The 16,813-nt window shown below is 36.7% G+C and overlaps 1 protein-coding gene across 1 annotated transcript in view; it reads right to left on the reverse strand.

Moving 5' to 3' along the window:
- Positions 1-7,129: 7,129 nt before the first annotated feature.
- Positions 7,130-16,813, reverse strand: part of LOC149207035 (uncharacterized) — a 49,223-nt gene continuing 39,539 nt past the window's right edge. Inside the window, exon 2 of the mRNA XM_089397896.1 lies at positions 7,130-8,023. Coding sequence (XP_089254022.1) covers positions 7,130-8,023 — 894 coding nt within the window. The remainder of the gene's footprint in view (positions 8,024-16,813) is intronic.

Below are 16,813 nucleotides of genomic sequence, written 5' to 3' on the forward strand. Positions count from 1 at the left end.
CACAAATGTACGAAAAGAGACCATGTGGAGTTTTCTTTTACATGTCTTTTTCAAACTCTCTAAACATGAAAAAGATACTGAGTTACACCTTTTTCGGACTCGTTAAACTATTAAACGACATCGGATTCGTCACCATGACGAACATGATCTTCTCCTTCTTAGGGCTCGTTAAACTTACTAGGTCGGATTCATCTGAAGGATGAACTTACAGTGCAAGCATATGCTATCCCCTTCAAGCTTGTGATTGAAAAATAATTGGGGTACCTGCCAGAAATTTTGGGGGAAAATTTTGAAATCTATCAGTTGTGTCGGCAGCTCGCTCTTGAACATGACACTCTTTGCTTCGTGTCAGGTTGGGACATCCTCCTTTTCATCGTTGACCTTCCTGGGTTTGGGCTATTCATTTTTGCCTTCCATTTGATATTTGCCACATCATCATGACCACCGATCCCATGGATCCAAAAGCTGCCAAACTTCCAGTTGTGTCGATGTTGAAGCCTAGAAAATCACTGCCACAACATGGGGGATGACCACCCGGTCCGGACCTTAAAGCAGCTCCTTTTCCGTTTGGAATGGTGGTTCCAACTGGTTCAACTAGGTCCAGTTACCTTCTCTCAATCTCCAATGGCTTTAAAATATGACTTTTATTCGCCAATGGAAAAGAGACATCAGATCGTCCTTCTTGCTGATCAGACAAGAAAGTGATCCTTAAGCTGATTTAGGGCTTAGCCAATCCACTACTAAAGTTTGCCTCTTTAAGAAGAGGACTTAAAAGTATGTAGAATTTACTCTAAATGCAAACTTGTTCTAAGATGCAAGCAAAAGAAACTATCTTAATCCTATCTCAATTAGGTAGATATAGATCTAACCTAACCAAGAGCAGGTATATATAATATTGAGATTTAAATGTCTCGTTTATAATGAATATCAAGTTAATGAAATAGTTCAATTAACTGACATTATGGATACCAAACACATCCTATTGAGACCCTTTAACTGAAATAATCAATCAACAACACTCAGGAAGTAGTTCTCAGAATGATCTTAATCATTTAATCAGTAACTTGAATAATTAAACAATAATATGCGGAAGAAGTTCACAACATATCACTATTTATTCATCCAATATTAAAAGACAGATTTATGAGTAAATAGTTACTCAGAAATCAGAATTCAACTCATAAGAGCAGAGATAAATAACAACATAAAATAGAAGCAAATTACCCATACTGACAAAAGTGCACAAATATGTAAGTAAATTGACACCATTCCCGTTATCATAAAATGAAACCAGCATTTAAAACAATAATATTCGAAATACCAGTTTATTAAATCCATTTCTCCAGCTCCGGTCTCTAATAGTCCTTTACAATGCTCAAGCTTCTGCTTTCAAAAGCAAAGCTACAATAGTGCAAACTCTGTTCATTATACATAACTCAGGATGTAAAAGAAAAACCTCAATAATCTCCAGATCTGAGATTCTACTCCTCCCACCTACAACTCTAAATCCCTATTACAAAAGTGCTTTTAGAATTCCAGAATTGCAGAGGAGAGCAACCCCTATTACATTCTGCAATCTGCTATTTATAATTTTTGCAAAGGAATTCTTAAGATGAAAGTTTGTTGAAGAGAAATCTATTCAATCTAATTTTATTTGCTTCAAATTTCCATCTTTAATTGCTAGAGCATTCTCATTGATTGAGATCTTTTTCTCCATATATCTTCTACTGTTTTCCTGCAAAAAAAAATCAAAATGAATTAAAACGTAACAATAAAATAAAAATACCATTTCTGGCATTAAAACAAATCCAATCAAATTCTATTTAAATAAATAATTGAAAATGAAATATAAGCTCTTTATTGATGCCTGGGATGGTTTGATTGGCCAAGGATATTATTGATGAGCGAATCTGCAATTTGAAGAGGCTTAGGATAAATGAAAATGCAGAAAATAACTCAGAAAATTGATTTTGTTTTTAGAAATTCGGGGCTTGATCTTCTGCATGATTTTTGATCCAATTAATGACCAAATCTATTATTGAAACCTCCTCAGAAATATTCTCCTTGATTTTATCTTTCCAGTGAGCCGTTCTGGGCCTCATTTGGCCAAGTAAAACTCATTCTATGAGCTTCCAAAGTTGATGAGTCAAATCTGGCCTAAATCTGGAAATTCTATTGTTGGGCTAAATATCAGAATTTTTTATTAAAAATCTAATCCTAAATTAGAATTCTAATTAATCCTAATTTAATTGTTTTTTTTCACAATAACGACTATGGATTATATTAGCTGGTTGGCCTAATTGCCAGAATTCTGATTACAATGGGAGTTGTCCAGGTCCAAATAGAACCGACCTCCTGAAGTATTGAAGGGTTTGTATTCCTCTTCCAGCTCTTTTTAAGTTCTACAATGGAGTTGATTTCTGTAATTTGCCCAAGCTTGAAAATGCAAACAAACTTATTTAGAATCAGGCAATAAAACATAGCTGCTGAAATGTTTATGGAATTACGTCCCAAGTTTCTTCCCCATCCCTTATCATTGCCTTGGCAGAGAGAAGAACGGCCTTATTTGCTTCACAATCTGCTTCTTTATTATTTTCTCTTAGTACATGAAAGTATTTCAGGTTTTGGAACAGCTTTCCCAAGCTTCTAATTCTTTGAATCTGCCTTGCTAATCTTAAGTCCCGGGGGGCAGTATTGGTCACCATGAGCTTTATGATCACTTGGGAGTCCCCTAGAATGATTGCCTCCTTGATTTCCAGACTCAATAGCAGCTTGAGACCTTGATAAAGGGCCAATGCTTCCGCTTGTATGCTGGAATTGAACCCCAACCCCCAAGCAAAGCTATGGATCAGAGTGCCTTCCGTGCTATTAACCGTTCCTCCTGCCCTAGCCTTGCCAGGATTTCCTTTTGCTGCCCCATTGAAAAAGAGAGAATGAACCTTATGGTTGGAGATCCAGTCTCGAAACTCTTCCTTATTTATCCCCCTTACTTTCCATTCCTCAAAAGGAATAATGCTTCTGTTGGCTTGACGGAATTGAAGGTTTAAGGAAGTCCCCCAAATAATGTCGAGTTGACTAAGATTCGAATCGTCTTTATGATCCTCCAGGCATTCTTTTAGCTTGATTTTTATCTTAGCCACTACCACTTTGGCATCGTGATGGGTATTTCTGAATATTTTGCTGTTCCGCTCTAGCTAGATTTGCCAACAGCAAATTTTGAGTAGGGAAGACCAGGCAGCCTTTATCACTTTATTTTTAGAAGGGGGAGCTGGATATCTATTCTGCCAGTTAGTGAAGAGTTTGGATATGGAGGCAGGCAGTTCGAAATTTGGATTCCAATGCTCCATCAGTTCTCTCCAACCCTGCTCTGAAAATTTGCATTTTAATACCAGATGGGTGACACATTCCGCCTTCTCTCTGCACAACGAGCATCTAGACGGGCCATAGATGCCACGCCTCTGCAGGTTCTCGTCGGTGAGTATTTTACCGTGACAAAGAAGCCAATTGAACATATCGATCTTGGGCAGTGATGGAATGTCCAAAACTGTTTTCCACGGGGCCGGGTCAGGAGGAACATACGGGATTGCAGCAAGATTCGAGTATCCACACGACACAGTATAACCCGCAGCTAAAGAGCCCCAACCTCGTCTGTCTCTCCTGCGAATGTGTGAAGGGGCAACTCCGTTTAACAAGTCGCAGAGATGACTGACGTCCTGAAGAAGTTCCGCCAGTGGATCGAGGAAGTTCCAGCCAACCCAATCCGTCCCTTCCCACTTGGAGATGTCCCAGAGAGTGTGTTTACCTGTATTTGTGATCCAGTCACGCAGCTTCTTCATGGAATGACAGTCCCCAATCGGATCGCGATCCATTATGCGATCTGACTATATGTTGATTTTTTTCCCATTTCCAGGGATCCAATAGGCCTTGGAACGGATCATAGGGGTAGCTTTAGAGCTGAATCTGGCGAATGAAGAGGTGCCTTGGGGAAGAGGCCCGTCCAGACATCTTGACCTCTCGCCTGTGAAGTATTTCCTCGAGAGCGCTAGCTGAGCCCAGCCAGGCTTGGGCGCTATGATTTTCCAAAGTAGCTTAGCTCCCATGGTGATGTTTTGAAGGGGGAGCTTCTTGAAGTTTAAGCCTCCCTCCATCTGAGGTTTGAGGATTGTCTCCCAGTTGACCAAGGGGAATTTCCTCTCGTTTTGCTTACCTCCCTTCCAAAAGAAATTTTGAATGTGCTGGTCCATTTTCTGAAGGATGCCGACAGGAGCTAGAAGCATAGAGAACTGGAATAGAGGGAGACTACAGAGAACAGATTTGATTAGGATTGTCTTGCCTGCAATGTTTAACCAATTATAGCCCCATGCCTGAAGTTTGACCTTGAATTTTTCTAGCTGAGGTATCCAGTCCCTGCTATAGGCACGCTTGAGGAAGATAGGCATTCCTAAATACTTAAATGAGGTCCATACAGCAAAGGCAGCAAATCCTAAACATCTGGCAATGGATTTGAGCATAGGGGGCAAGGTATTCCAGCTGTATATGTGACACTTTCCTTTATTAAGACAGCTTCCAGACATCATGCCAAACTCATCCAGAGCCTCTTTGAATCTGGTGGCTGAGTGGATTGAAGCAGCCCCAAGAAGCAGTGTATCGTCTGCAAACAGGGCATGATTTATGTTCTGAACTCCTCTTGCAATGCAAATCCCTGGAATCTCCTGATCTTGCATTTTTTGTTTAAGTGAAAGCTGAGAACTGAGGCTTGGATAACAAACAACAGAGGAGACAGGGGGCAGCCCTGCCTTAATCCTCTTGTAGCTTTAAAGAAACCTACAGCTCTGCCATTAATTAAGGGGGCTATCCATGGCTCCGAGATGCAAGCCCGGATCCATTTTATAAAGCTCTCTCCGAATCCAAATTTTTTTAAAACATTCAACAGAAAGCTATGCCTAACACGATCAAATGCATTTGCTAAATCCAGTTTGATGGCCATACCTCTTTCCTTGCACTGGTGACTGGATAGGATTGCCTCTTGAACTAGAATGAAGTTATCCACCAGCTGTCTTCCATGGATAAAGCCCCCTTGATTCTCAGGAATGATTTTAGGGAGGATGTTGTTCAGCCTGCTAGCAATGATTTTGGTGATCAGTTTGTAGCCAATATTACAAAGGGAGATGGGGCGAAATCTGTTGAACGAATTGGCGCCCTTCTCCTTAGGAATAAGTGCAAGGAACGAGGAGTTTGTGTTTCCTCCAATTTTCTGGCAATCTTGCGATTTTTGTATCATTTTAAGGAGATCTTTTCCCACAATGTGCCAGCAAGATTGAAGAAATCTGGCAGAGAAACCGTCAGGTCCTGGGGCTTTATCAGGGTCCATGGCAAAGAGAGCAGCTTTGACCTCATCCATGGTGACTTTAGCTTCTAGCTGGAGGTTCATATGAGCTAAGATTGAAGAGGGGACCCCGTCCAGCAGACAAGAATTCTGAGATCCATTCGCCTCTTCACTGTACAGTTTTTGGAAATGGCGAAAGGCTGCCTGCTTGATGTCTGTAAAGTCTTTGTGGGTCACGAATTCTTCTTTGATTTCTGCTATATAGTTGAAGATTTTTCTGGCTTGAGATTGTTTGTGGAAATATGAGGTGTTTTTGTCTCCTGCTTTGAGCCATCCGCAGCGAGATTTGATCCTCCAGGCTTCCTCTTCATTCAAACAGGCTTTGTGATATTACTGTTGAAGATGGGCCTCTTTGTCAAGAATTTCTTTAGAGATGTGGGCCTCTTCCAAGATCTTGTGGTGGGAATCTAGCATGCATTGGATCTTTTTCCTTTCAGTAGCTGGATTAGGAAGAGATTTGGCCCAGCTTTTTAGGGCAGATTTCACTCTTCTGAGTTTCTCTTCCCAGATATAGAATGGAGAGCCATTAACTGTCTGAGACCAACTTTGCTTGACAATCTGCAGGAAGCTAGGTTCCTTGATCCAAAGAGGGCTGAATTTGAAGGGGATGGGGCCAAGATCCGTGAGGGTTCAGAGGATCATCTTGATGGGGTTATGGTCAGAGGTGCTATAGGGAAGGATATGCATGTTGGCATCTAAACCAAACAGAAGGAAGGAACTTTGCACAAAAAATCTATCTAGCCTTGCTTCAATATGCCCAGGCCCTATTCTTTTATTTGACCACGTGTACTTACCTGAAACAGGCTTGATATCTAGCAAATCCCAGTCTTGGAGAATATGTTCTACCCATTCCCTTGCTGGGTCTCACAATGGTTCCTCCACGCTTTTTTGTAGAGTGCAGCGTGAGATTTAGGTCTCCTGCAATGATGATGTTTTCTAGAATGCCCAGATCTGCTTGGTTTCTTAATGAATCCCAGCAAGAATTTTTTTCTCTAGCGCTGACCGACACATAAACGTTGAAGAGGCAAAAGGTTTCTTTAGTAACTAAATGTTGCATCTTCAACATCAACCAGTGGGTGGTTGAAGTTTCAGATATTAGCGAGAACATGCTATCATTCCATAGAGATCCCAGCCCTCCAGAGGCTCCTCGGGCTGAGACAGCAACTGCTTTGCTCTTATTCCATAGTTTTCTACTTAGGTGAAGGAGGCCCGAATCCTCCATCTTGGTCTCCTGGAGGAGGAGTATGTCCGGGGCTTCTATTCTTATTAAATTTCTTATTGCCTCTTCTTTGATTTTGCTCCCCATACCCCTGTAGTTCCAGGAGATGATTTTCATTATTTACCTTTGCTTTGGTGGGCTCCCTTGGAGCCTTGATGCTGGTTTCTAGCCATCTTTGGTTTTTTTGCTAACAACTTATCCAATGTAGGTTGGCTGCCCTGCAACTTGTCCTTATACATTTCATTCTCCCTTTTCTCCCGATCTATTTTGCGCCCTCTTGTAGATCTCCTTACAGAGGCTTAGGAGTCTCCTATTTCTCCTTCCTCCTCCAAGTCTTCCGATTCTTGGTCCTCTTCCTCAACTTCTTCTGGGGTTTCTTTTGAGATTTCTGCTACGCCTGAGTCTTTGGAGGGATTGGGCTGACCGCCTTTCTCTGGAGTGACTGATTTCTGGGCCTCGACTTCATGGGTGTCCTCTGGTTGAGAGCTGAGGGGATCAAACCTGTTTTCTAGGGCAGTCTTGGGCTAGGTCTGCTGAGCAGGGCCCTGATCAGGATTGCCATTAGATCCTCCCACCTTCTGAGCTTTGAGAGAATTTTTAGTTTGCTTGACTTGGTTCCAGCCGTCCTCCTTCCCTTGCACAGATTCAATATTGGATGGACAGCTTCTGGTGAAATGGCCATAAACATGGCATTTCTGGCATTTAAAGGGCAGTTTTTCGTAGTCTAGTTTCTGCATGTGTGTCCATCTTCCAACCTTGATTTTAATGGCCTCTGGAAGTCCCTCCTCCAGATCCACCTCCACGCAGATCCTAGCACAATCATATTGATCCTTGTTATTTGCCCGATCTATAAATTTCCCCAGGGCATTTCCTATGTGCATCAATGAGTCCCAGTTCCAGCAATGCACTGGAAGATTTGGCAGCCTGACCCACACTGGGATAGCTTTGGGTACATCCACTACCGGATCAAAGTCCGGAGTCCATTTGTTCATGTACAGACCCTGGGGGCCCATGAAGTAGGGGTCGTTTCGAAAGATCAGGTCTTTGTCATCCTTTAAGGTAAACTCGAAGAGGAAGAATCCTCTCCCCAAGAAGTAAGAGGTCACACTTTCTTGGATCAACGATGCCCAGTTTCTTTTGACCCAGTTCTCTGTGGATTTGGGGGAAGGCCATAGTCCGGTGAACTGGCCAACAAGAGCTCTCTCGAACAAGGACAATGCTACCTGGATCGGGGTTTCCGAAGGGAGGGAGATCTCAGGAATATCGTCTAGTTTCTTGACGAATTTCGCAGCTTCGACATTCTTCTTCTTAGGGAGACCTCCCAGGAGACGATTGAAGGCCTCAGCTGAAGAGGACGGGGGGGGGGAGGGGAGAACACCGCCTGGGGAGTGCCCAAAACCTCCATGGTCCCAAGCAGCCTGCCAAGCTCGATCCGGGCCTGCTCAAGCCTTCAATGAACCGGCCGACTGCATGGCAGGCAGAGAGTAATGAGCGAGCCCCCCCGCAGAGCGCAGAACGGCGGAGTACGGGCTTGCATGCAGCCTGCGGGACACGCAGAAAGCGGATCTGGGCAGGGCCGAGGGCGATCAGAGCAGCAGCGCAGAGCAGTCTGGTCCTCAATACCAATCCTAATTTAATTGTTAATTATGATATTAATTTAAATTATTTACAAATTAATTATTAACAGAATTATATAAAATTTAAAAACTAATTAAAATATATTTATATTATAATTTAAATTATATTAAATTATAATATGAATTATAATTATAATATAATTTAAATATAATATATGTTTTTTATTTTATTTTTTTATAATATCAAATTATATAACTTTACCAACTAAGTGAAAAACAAAAAAAACGTTTGTTAAAAGAGCTAACAAGAGGGAGTCATAAGGGATCATCGCATATCGCAATAAGTAACTCATCGGATTTTCTTTGGAATGCCCTCATATCAAAAATGCGATGCGAGATTTTGAGATGTAGGAATATGAAGTTAGCACGAGGTCACGGGAGTTATAAGGAGTTCAAAACAAAAGTTAATGTTTGACTTATCGGATCGGAGAAAACCTTGGATCAGGGTTTTTTTCTTTAGAATTGTTTCATTAAGAACTTGCGATGCGATGGGAAATCTCCAATGTGATATAATAAAATTCCTTTTTTTATTTATTTTATATATATATTTGTATTAAATTTGAATTAAATTAAATTAATTATATTTTATATAATAATTAATTTAATTAATTTAAAATTTAATATTAAATATTAGTTTTTTGTTTTGGTTTTATTTTAATGATATTTAGTTTAGTTATGAAAATTTCTAAACTACAGCCACTCCGAAAATAAATAAAAAGAATAAAAAATAAAAATTTTAACCCAGACTAGATAGATGATGGGACTTCAAAGGAGTACCATTTTCAAACCAGTTGACCAAATGAGATGAAACAAGCGTCAATAAGAAGCTTATAAAAAATCGATCTTAACAAGGCAATCAAAACGAGAATCTAAAGAAAATGAAAAATTAACAAAAGCGTAGGATAATCAAAACAAAATCCTAAAAAGGTGCTTAGCCAAAATTTTTATAAAAAGGGTCCCCATTATTTGAAGTGAACATATCAATAATGGGGGGGGTTGTGTTTTTACCACAACAATGGCGACACACGAGAGAAGAACCAGTTATCTCTATTTGATATGAATAAGACTTTCCTAAAATCAAAGTAAAAATAATTAAAGAAGGGAGAATTATGCTTGAAATGCTTGACTAGGTTCATTAGTCTGAATAAAAGCAAAAATCATCTAAATGTAATTTTTCTTAAAATTCCTTATAAATTACAATATTTCAAAACTCTATATCAGTCTTTAATTAGTTGTAGAGATAAAGCAGGGGTCACTTTACAGCTTAACTTTTAAAATATACTCATTTGTCATAGGTAGAGCCACTGCTTCCAGCAAACGTCTATAGTTTCGACAGGGTTACATTTTAATCATCAATGATTCAGAATCCCATCCCTTTAAGAATTATTGACCTAAAGATAAATCCATTTATATATGTTTTTTTTTTTGTTTTTTTTTTTTTTATTATAGATCTTTAAAAGCCATTGTCCTGATATGGTAGTCAGATAGTTGACAATGCCATTCACTGGTTATAATTGGACTGAACAAGCTGGCTCGTGATGAGACCCCTTGTCTTATAATTGTTTGCAATCATAAGCCATTACCCTGGTTTGTTTAGCAGTGTTGGTAATGTCAGCCTATTTTTCCCCTATGATCATGGTAAGCAGGCTCATAATAAGACCTCTTATCTTTTAAGTTTAAATATATCTCTGGATTATATTCTAGAAAAATAAGACTCTTTGGGATGGGGAGAATCATTGACTCCTTAAGAGTTAAGAATGACAATTTCAGAGTTAAAGGTGTTTTGCTGTAAAGTGTCTTTACTTGGTTAAAAATAACTTTTCTTGACTGATAATAGAACTTTGAAAGATCTTAATCAAATATTGAAATTTCAAAATGATTACAATTTTGATGAAAAATAAATTTCTCCAGATTTTATGATACTTTGCAAACTTCTCTTGATTGGTAATCTCTTCCTTAAGTATGCCTACCTTTATAATAAGAAAATCAAACCTTAATAAGAGATTTAAGAAAAAGCTAATAGGTGACTATTAACAATTTTCCTCCATGTATGCTAATCATTGTTAGGTAACAAGTAGGCCTTCCATATAAATCATGACAAAGTCACCAAAATCAAAGCTGAAAACCAAAGGAAAAGAATTCTTAAGCCAAAATGAAAAAGAAATCAGCAAACAAAAATGAAGAAATTGAAAAGTGAAAGGAAAATCCAAGTTTTTTGAAATACATACTCTAACAAGAATGGTTATACCATTGTCTCAACAATATGAAGAAAAAGAAAATAATCGTGTAATCAGTCCTTCTTATGTCGAGATTTTAGAAAAATCATACCTTGTAGGGTTGTAAGTGTTTTTAGGCTTTTTGGATAACAGTGATGATCATTTCAGCCACAACGAAATTTTTTTGTCTGATATCAATCTTCTTGTTTCAAAGCATCAACTTAATGATTTTCTAATGAAAGGAATGCTTAAAGAAACAAACTAAAGGTTCAGAAACTTCCTGGTGTAGCTGTTTCAATGAGGATTATTGTTGCTTCTTGAAATTAAGCCAGGAGAAGAGTATGGACTTCGAAAATATGATCTGGCTGAGGATTGGAAGCTTTTATGAAGAGCTGCAAAACAGATTTATATATCAGAAAATCAAAACTGAAACTAAAGTAACGAAATGGAAATAAATGAAAGTGGGTACATGAATCTTACCATTGGATAATTGCTTTTGATCTTACCTGAAAGGTATCAGTTTCTCCAAACTAGCTGACTTCTTATTTTAATTAACATTAAAAACTTGAAGAAGTCAAACTAACTAAAATCCTATAACCCAAAATCATTATTTATTTTATCCTAACTAAAGCAAGCAGTAAAATGCAAAAATGGAATGCTTAGTGCTCAAGGGAATTGAAATTAAAACCAATGCATTAGAAATGAGAATGAGAATTTGCAGTAATGACTTTTTCTCAAAATATTATAAGTTTCATATAAACTCCATGATTTTGTAAATTGTCCAGAATCAAGACCAAATCCAAGATGATAAAATTTAAATATGAAAATAGAAAGGTCTTGAATTTCTTATTTAATTATGGAATTATATATTTAAAACTGAAATATATGAGAAATCAAAATGATTTAAATATGCTGCAAATTGGTCATTAACTGCTCTCTTACCATAGTGGTTACCCAAGCTTGCTTTAAATTAACACATCGCCGTATTGGATGATTCACATCATATGTTTCTTTACCATGCTTCAAGTTTAATCAGCAAGACTTCACCTTTGTTGCTATGCCATATATTGATTAAATCTTAATGGCTTCGAGGCATGCATTGGAAGTTATCGCATCGGATGTTGCAATGGCAAATTGTCGATATGAAAACATGCGATGAGAACATGTGCAATGGAATGAAGCGATCGCATTATTAAAGAAATATTACATTAGGGATCGGGGACAGTTATGTCACAAATTGCACATCGCACACTGTATCTTGTGATTTGTACTTTGCATATCATGCATCACAGATTCAGAATAATGATATGGCCATAAATAAAAATGCAAGGAAGCGATTGCGATATCGGCGATGCGATGGATGACATAACTAATCGGCGATCGGCAATTTTAAGCACCCGATATAACACAATATGATTCCTGCGATGCCGATATGCGATGAATGATGTGGCTAATCGGCGATCGCGATCGGCAATCTTAAGCGCACGATGTAACAATTCTCAATACGTCGATATGCGATGAAGAGCGGACGCGATATTTTTATGAATTTGATTTGAATTTCATATCGGATCCGAAATTATGTGGTCATCGCAATATCGGTAAAGTCATTTATCGGAGATCGGCGATTCATGATAATGGAAGTATACTTCACTTGCAAACCTCCGATATGCGAAATGCGATATGGCATATGAGTGAGGTAATACATCGGAGATCTTTTATTAGCAACATGAAAATCAGGTTGAAACATTTCAGACATGAATCTTGCAATAATGTTTTAAATTTCACTTGGGTTTTCTAATGAATGAAAGCAAACAAAAATAATGCTTAAATTCTAATGAATCAGAAATAAAGTTTCCCTGAACCTGTTGCAAATTTGAAATGGGTTTGCTGCTTACTTCAAGTTTTGAAAACAAATGAAAACCTGTAAATCAAACAAAACAAAAATCAAAAATAAACTAAGGAAAAGAGAAACTAATAATAGATGAGAATGAACTTGTGAATGCGTACCTGGAAGGAAATTCTCTGTAGTTTTTTACCTCATGAATCTTCAAATTTTTCCTTCGATTTATCAAAATTTTAACTTTGTTCAAAATCATCTCATCATTTATTCTACATCGGAGTGAGCAATCAGCCTAAATAAAATCTGCTTATTCATGTTCAGGAAATATAAAATTTACCAGAAATAAATATGAAAATAGTCTTCCCTTTTGAATTGAAACAGCAATTTATTACCTCTGCTCATTCCGAACTAACTTGAGAAAAATCTGTATTGTTATAGTGACTATTCAATAATGCCTTTAGTAAATAAATATGATGCGTATTACAACATCAAATAATAAACTAAAGGTCTGAATGGGATAAAGCCACTAATTGTGGAAAAATGTCAAAACAGATTTGAATGTGTGCACACAGCAAAATGGGCATCCTTAAGGTCAGCTTGGCAAATTTCAAGGAAGATAATATGAACTTCATCTGATTACCACAAAAAGTTAGACTGACTAATAATGATTGAGTCAGAATTAAGCTTATCATAGAGAGTCATACATTTCATGGGATAATGAGATCATGAAGCTTTTATATCCTCAAAACCTTTATCATATAAATTTCAAAAGAAAATCTTAGAAGGAAATCTTGAAATGAAGAAAAGTGGCTTTGAAGCGATCGATGCCAAGTGCAACTTTAATTGAATTTAATCAAGACATTATTCAAAATAGGCAGAGTAGAGGTATTGTTGTAAGAAATTTAAAAAGGAAAGCAAGAATTAAAATTTTCTGATAGGGAAAAAATGTTTTCACTGAACATGTATGAGAATGGCTGATTGTTTTGTTTTATTTATATCTACAGAACTGTTGAAAATAAATTAACTACATTAACTCTACTCCTATTCTAACCATATACATGAAAAATGATTAGGTATAGTCATATTTCCAGTGTAACCATTCTCTCATTTTTATTCCTGCATATATGTACAATTCAAATGTTAGTAATAAAAATAGAAATCTTATTGAACTAAGAAAATTAAATCTGTAAGTAGAATGCACAATTACTGTTAGCAAGTTAATTAAAATCTCCTTCTCTTGAAATTTCCTTTCCAATTGAATACCAATTGGATCATAGAAATCTGGATGGGTTTCTATTAAGGATTGAGAAATGTTCAAAGGAAGAGATAACAGGCCAGATCGTGGATATGAGCTTTTGGATTCAAAGGCCTGGAAGAAACTATTAGTGTTATGCGTAAATGTTAAGCTATTGACAATCTTCCATGAAGGAAAAGTTTCCAAATATTTTTCAAATGAATTAATGAAAAATGAATGGAAATCTTTCCTATGAAATGGAAAATTATTAGTTAAATTAAATTGCTAGCAGATTTCTAAAAATGCATTCTCTTGTTGATATTGTCTTTGAGAAGATAGAAGCTTTTGATAAAACAATAGCATTGATTGAAATTGAAATAGCTTTTGATGCTCTTGATTATAATATAAAGTTTCAATTTTCCCACAGGGCAATGTATCGATTGAATGTTTGATAGTAAAGTGCTCAATATGCCAGCGTAATGTATCAAAAATTTGAGAATTAAAATCTGAAAATAAATCTGATTTTATACAACATAAGTGAGGAAACAAAAATAAAATGAAATCACTATTTATACAACTAATGTTATGGCACAATTGGGATCATTTTGAAATAATTTCTCTTTCACAAGGATTGGCCAGAATTATGGAATTTGAGTAATTTCGAATTCCAACTTGTGAATTAGAAAGGGAATTGTGATTATGAACAGGGATGAAAGCTTGAACATGATATGAATCATAAATTGGAATATTTTCTTAAATAGTGAAATCATGAAGAACATTTGATGCTTTAGAATGATGATTGGTTGGAATAATTTCTAAATTAAAATGTCTATCATTCTTAGATGTTATTTGAAGTTTTTGATGATTTTCTCGAGAAAAATCAACATCTTCAATGTCAGAGTAATTATCATGAATGACTTCACAAGATTCTCTAGATTTCCCTTCAATCTCATCCAGTATATCAAAACAAGGAGGGACAAGAATTTCATGTTCATTAATGGCAAAAGAATGATCATTAATTGCTTCTCTATCTTGATAAAAACTTAATGGTAATTCATTTAGACCATCCTCTTTAATTTCTGAAATATCATTAATACCAAGAGGGGAAAAATTACCATCATTAAAAATATCAGGATAAAGGGAAAAATGTGAACCTGAAACAATGCACTTAAAATTGTCTCTATTTGAGAATTCTTGTACATTATGCTCATTGTAAATTTCAAATTCCAGATCATTCCTTTGTGTGTTCATGCTCTTTTGAAGAAAATTGTTTTTCTGCTCTGATTTCGGCAGTGGTTCATCATGGAAAAATTCATAAATTTGTACAGCTGTTTGCATGCTATTATTTACTTTGATCTTTGCTTGCACTTGCTGATTTGCAATCTGATTTTCTGAATTTACCTCAAAGTAGCTTTCAGATTTCAAGGCGGCTCTTTCTCCAAAATTGCTATTGTTGTCTTCTTGTATTTGATCAGAAATATTTTCCAAGCTTTGTGAAACCTCTTCATCACAATTTATTTGCACATCCGAATTGGATTTCTCATTTATATTGGAAGGGGATGGAACAAAGATTGAACTAATTTCATATAGATCGGGAATAGGAGGAAGGGAACGATTATGTTCAAACCAATCTAGTGATTCTTCTTTCATAGGTTCATCTTTGACATTAAATTTTAAACAATTCAAATGAAATCGAATATTAAAATCTCTAACAGACTCATTTTCATTTCGTAGATATTCAATTTCATCACATACCTGATCATAATCATAGCGGTCAAATTTACAAACGAAAATTGTAACAAATTGATCCCAGCTGTGAATTGAGGCAACTGGAAGAGTTCTACACCAGTTTCTGGCTTCTGCCACAAATGTGAGAGTGAAAATTCTGCATAAGATGCCTTCATCAATTCCTTGAAAATCATAATTTGAAACATTTTGAATAAATTGAAGGACATGATTAAAAGCAGAAGAATTGCTCTTACCATTGAATTTTACCTGAGACAAGAGTCTTACCACTTCGGGTGGAGTATTGGAAGATGCACGTCCATGGATAAAACTCCAAATTGGAAGTTTATGAGGATCCATCGTGATCAGATAAAATATTAGAATTGAAAAGACTCCAAAAGACAACAATTTTCAGGCCCTCCTTCTAGTGCCAAAATGTTGAAGCCTCGAAAATCGCTGCCACAACATGGGGGATGACCACCCGGTCCGGACCTTAAAGTAGCTCCTTTTCCATTTGGAATGGTGGTTCCCACTAGTTCAACTAAGTCTAGTTACCTTCTCTCAATCTCCAATGGCTTTAAAATATGACTTTCATTCGCCAATGGAAAAGAGACATCAAATCGTCCTTCTTGCTGATCAGATAAGAAAGTGATCCTTAAGCTGATTTAGGGCTCAGCCAATCCACTACTAAAGTTTGCCTCTTTAGGAAGAGGACTTAAAAGAATGTAAAATTTACTCTAAATGCAAACTTGTTCTAAGATGCAAGCAAAAGAAACTATCTTAATCCTATCTCAATTAGGTAGATATAGATCTAACCTAACCAAGAGCAGGTATATATAATATTGAGATTTAAATGTCTCGTTTATAATGAATATCAAGTTAATGAAATAGTTCAATTCACTGACATTATGGATACCAAACACATCCTATTGAGACCCTTTAACTGAAATAATCAATCAACAACACTCAAGAAGTAGTTCTCAGAATGATCTTGATCATTTAATGAGTAACTTGAATAATTAAACAATAATATGCGGAAGAAGTTCACAACATATCACTATTTATTCATCCAATATTAAAAGACAGATTTATGAGTAAATAGTTACTCAGAAATCAGAATTCAGCTCATAAGAACATAGATAAATAACAACATAAAATAGAAACAAATTACCCATACTGACAAAAGTTTCACAAATATGTAAATAAATTGACACCATTCCTGTTATCATAAAATGAAACCAACATTTAAAACAATAGTATTCGAAATACCAGTTTATTAAATCCATTGCCCCAGCTCCGGTCTCTAATAGTCCTTTGCAATGCCCAAGCTTCTGCTTTCAAAAGCAAAGCTACAATAGTGCAAACTCTGTTCATTATACATAACTCAGGATGTAAAAGAAAAACCTCAATAATCTCCAGATCTGAGATTCTACTCCTCCCACCTACAACTCTAAATCCCTATTACAAAAGTGCTTTTAGAATTCCAGAATTGCAGAGGAGAGCAGCCCCTATTCCATTCTGCAATCTGCTATTTATAATTTTTGCAAAGGAATTCT

The sequence above is a fragment of the Pinus tabuliformis genome, chromosome 1_2, assembly GCF_031772625.1.
Source record: "Pinus tabuliformis cultivar Carrire ecotype Pingquan chromosome 1_2, CPIR1, whole genome shotgun sequence".
Lineage (NCBI taxonomy): Eukaryota > Viridiplantae > Streptophyta > Pinopsida > Pinales > Pinaceae > Pinus > Pinus tabuliformis.